Source organism: Primulina eburnea, chromosome 9, assembly GCF_022965805.1.
Source record: "Primulina eburnea isolate SZY01 chromosome 9, ASM2296580v1, whole genome shotgun sequence".
NCBI classification, from domain to species: Eukaryota; Viridiplantae; Streptophyta; class Magnoliopsida; order Lamiales; family Gesneriaceae; genus Primulina; species Primulina eburnea.
Window position 1 is genome coordinate 30,410,714 of NC_133109.1, and position 3,988 is coordinate 30,414,701.

A 3,988-nucleotide genomic window follows, 5' to 3' on the forward strand; every position below is an offset into this window, starting at 1 on the left:
TTATAATCGAAAGGCTTATGATTTCCCGGCTGATTCTTGACAACGGTGAGTTTCCCCCACGTGTTTTAGACCATTTTTGTGCGTAGAATTGGGATTGATTTGAAGAGGATCCTTTTCCTGATGTCATTTTAATTGAAAATATGTCGGCTCTTTTAAAAACCTCTATTTTTGTTTAGAGTTAGATCGCACGAGGAGAATCATTCGTATTTTGTTCACACACACAACTACACTAAATCTTACAACTGGTTTAACAGGTAAAGGAAAGATTTTAATAAATAACATCTCTTGAATTTATTACATGAAAAATTCTTTTGAATAACTTAGAAAAACTACAAAATTCTGTTCTATTTCTTGTCTGCTTCATTGCATTCTTCATGTTCTGCTCTGCCAAAGTACCTGTAATACACATACTGTAATATTATCTGTCATCTGTAATTAAGGAGTAACCTCTCTTTTTCCCCTTTTGTTTTGAGAGAAAATGTTAGGAATACTAGAACATGAAAGGATACAAATAAGTCCAGCAGTACGCATACGACAGCATCTAGCAACCATGGCAAGTTTGCCTTGATTTTATGCCAAGCTGTTGACCTAACAAGAATGCTGCACATCATATTTTACCAAATGCATAGACATTAAAAACATTGCATAGGTGATAAATCGAAAAAGAAATTCCAATTTCGAGCATAAGTTTCTTAAGTTCGCCTCTGGAGACGGTGTACCTGGCGACATAAGTAGCGTTAGCAGCAAGTGCAAAGACAAACATGAAAGGATTCAAGCCCTGAGATATTAGATCCCTTTAGTCCTTCAATTCATTTCTCAAGAAAACTCGGAAAAAATCACAAACAAAAAGGTGAGAATCAGTTACCTCAACACTTCCCCTTTTAATCTGCTCAATCAGAAAGCAAAAACACAAGTCAGATACCCCCCACAAAAAAAGAGAAAAATGAATTGAACAATCTGTATTTATTGCCGAGTTTCGAAGGGATCATCGACTTGAGCTAAAGTTATATACTAACACTCACATTTAGCCATATTTGAGGCAGTCTACCGCCCATGTAAATGGCAGCCATCATCCATCCCAATGACTGACCTAACACGGTTTCTGATACACCTTCCTGCAATAGAAACATCCTTGCTGTTAATCCGGAGCAAAGGAAATGAATTCATTGATCTACAAATCGTTACCTGCAACAATTTCCTCCCGGTTAATCCGACGCAAACTTGCATCAAAGCATTGGTTTCCGGTGGCAGGCTGATCGATGTAGCTAAAAATGCCCCGTATCCAGCCTGATATAGCACAATGCACAGAAATGATAAGGAAATATAATTTTTGTTCTTCTCACATCGACTCAATTTCGATCAATTCCTACAAATACTCTATCACCATTGTATTATATTCTATCCCCACATACAATTAATACTTCAAATTTGAAATTTACCTTATCAAATTATTTATGCTATAATTTCCGGAAAAAACAAAACAAAACAAAACAAAACGAACATCATAACCAGTACTGGACTAGTCATTTGACCTCTAGAATCATCTCATGTTACACGCATATTAAATTTTTTTGTATTTGTTAATTTTGTTGTAAAAAATATATATTATTTTATTAGGATATAATACTTATAGAATAGTGATTAGATAAGATTTAATGAGATAGTTTAAACTTTTAGATAAACTAGAGATAAGCTCAAGAAAAATCGGAAAAGACCAAGAAGATATACAAAAATCACTGATAACTCATATTAGAAAAGTTAACTAATAAATATTATAAAAGATAAAACTGTAAAAAAAAAATTGATGTGACACTGACTCGCCAAAATTAGCATGATGTGCTAACTTTAATAATGCAATATGGATATTATAATCATATAAAAGGATTTTTTTTAAATGTAATATGACATGTTATTAAAACCACTCAACTTCAAAGTTATCTCGAGTGAATGCAACACAAACAGAATCATTCCTATAAAATTAAAATCTGAGGAACTACACGACATTTTCCAGGCTGTAAACAAGTGACAAGAAAGATCCAAATCCATTCCATGTCTATGTTAGAATATTAGATTAACTCGTTCAAAATGGACAACATAAACATCCCATTTCCACTCTATTCGATCAGAACGATATAATAAACAAGAACACTCACAGATCTCGGGATTCCCTTGGGTTTGGTGGAATATTTCTGGGGTGTAATTTGAGCATCCTCGTCATCTGAAGACGAGTCGTGCTCAAGCCCCACAGCAGAAGGACCACTCCTCACCGGGCGGAGATGAGATCGGACAGGCGGAGTTGTGCTACTGGCCATTGATCTTGCTGACCTGCAAAAGTATATATTGTTGGTATCAAATAAAAATTTGAACTTGGGAAAAAATTATGGTACAGGGATGAATAATAAACCGACGTATAGTAATAGACTTCTCTTGGGGCAGAAGCTCGGCTTTTGCCAGGTATTGGGATGGCAGAATCTGATTGTCTAGTTGGTTTCAAAGGCTTTTTCAAGTCTTCAACCTACATACAAGATTTAACTCCATATCTGTTATTTAAATGATTGAGAAGCAGAAGATTTGAAGCATTATTTTTTGCAAAGAAATTGGAAAAACCTCTTGGTTTGATTTCTTTACGGATCTTTTCTTCCATTTCTTGGAGTGGTCATAGTATATGCTTTGCAGCACTAAGATTACTGTGCTTATTGTATAAAGCTGTTTGACAATTCCAATCAACGGGGAAAGAAGAGAACTTCAGAGCTTGGAAAACAATTATATCATAACATATATAAAATATTATGAATGTTTACCGTATTAAATTAAACATTACATCTACGGAAAGAATTATTTTTCTTACCGCTGCTGTGTATAACTGGGTCGGCAACTGCATCACGTAAATATAAAATTATTACAATCAAAACATATGAGGAAAACCTGGCATACATTTAGCAAAAATAGAACACACCGTTGCTGGTTCAAGAAGGCAACCCACTAAGTTGAATATGTCGCTGCCAAAATTATTCAAACAAAAGTGAAAAGACACACTATGAAACTGAAAATACTAAAAAAGAAGAACCCAGAAATTTAATCACGAATAATATGTTTCTGGGAGGTCATGGTTATAACTTATAATATAGAATAAATTAACTAACCCAGCAATCCAAGTGAGAAGAAACAAAAGAGAAACTCCGTGGCCGGATTTGGAGCGAAAATTAGTGATGATTTGTGGGATTTCTGCAACTCCCCAAAACACAAGGCTCATTAGCCCAAAACTGAACGAGAATTCGTCTTTTACGTTGCATAGGCAATCGTTGAGGAATCTTTCCACCCAATAAATGCATGGCTTTTGCTCTTCTACGCAATACTTCATGTTTTCCTCTCTTTGTTGGCCGAGTGAGAACGGCGGAGACGAAAGTTTAGTAAATGTGAAGAATATTGAAGCTCACAGCTTAATTAAGTACTTTGAGGGATCCGCCAGGAGGTGACATTTGTGTGTTGTACGTGGAGCCACTTCATTGGATATTCCCACTCCATGCATTATCGAGGACTTATTTTATTAAAAATACACGATGTGATTAATAATAATATGATGGTTCATATTGGTAGAATAATGTATCACCGTATGATTATATATATGTGTGTGTGCGCGCGCGTGAGGATGGATAAATCCTAACGATATTCACAAAAATAATATTTTTAGCTAATATTTTTCTACTGACGACCTAAATAAAAAATGAATGTTACATCGGGTGAACACACTCGGTGGAGTATAACATTTCCCTGCTATGAGTTGCATAATCACGTTCTTACTTTAATTTCCAAAATTGTGTGTCTCGGTCATCTCCAAGATATTTACATTGTTTATTGTATGAAATTTTACTTCGTTGAGCTATGGCCTTGATGACTCAACCACATTTGAAATTTGATATTTATCTTTTATTTTTTTGTTATTTGCACTCTATTTATTAATAAATTTGATTATATATATAACACAAAA

At 34.6% G+C, this 3,988-nt stretch overlaps 1 protein-coding gene across 2 annotated transcripts; it reads right to left on the reverse strand.

Annotated features, from left to right (window-relative positions):
* Positions 1 to 246: 246 nt before the first annotated feature.
* On the reverse strand, positions 247 to 3,475 carry LOC140840531 (vacuolar lysine transporter YPQ1-like). Of its 2 annotated transcripts, none has more exons than XM_073207711.1 (12): positions 3,144 to 3,475; positions 2,957 to 2,999; positions 2,849 to 2,875; positions 2,608 to 2,706; positions 2,409 to 2,515; positions 2,154 to 2,325; positions 1,186 to 1,287; positions 1,023 to 1,115; positions 866 to 886; positions 720 to 778; positions 510 to 588; positions 247 to 422 (listed from the first exon to the last, which is right to left on the reverse strand). In XM_073207711.1, exons 1-12 carry the CDS (start codon positions 3,359 to 3,361, stop codon positions 345 to 347), a joined length of 1,098 nt encoding a protein of 365 aa, XP_073063812.1. In that variant the 5' UTR covers positions 3,362 to 3,475; the 3' UTR covers positions 247 to 344. The 2 variants fall into 2 exon arrangements, with proteins under 2 accessions (XP_073063812.1, XP_073063811.1); XM_073207710.1 differs by having other exon boundaries at positions 510 to 600; positions 3,144 to 3,473.
* Between the last annotated feature and the right edge of the window lie 513 nt (positions 3,476 to 3,988).

What these genes read in the sequence shown, in the direction of transcription:
- LOC140840531 (XM_073207710.1), bottom strand. Translation starts at nt 3,361, where the DNA reads ATGAAGTATTGCGTAGAAGAGCAAAAGCCATGCATTTATTGGGTGGAA. An exon ending in GCCTTCTTGAACCAGCAACG is followed by an intron (nt 2,876 to 2,956) that starts GTGTGTTCTATT and finishes TACGTGATGCAG; the next exon opens with TTGCCGACCCAGTTATACAC. An exon ending in GCGTACTGCTGGACTTATTT is followed by an intron (nt 423 to 509) that starts GTATCCTTTCAT and finishes TACAGATGACAG; the next exon opens with ATAATATTACAGTATGTGTA.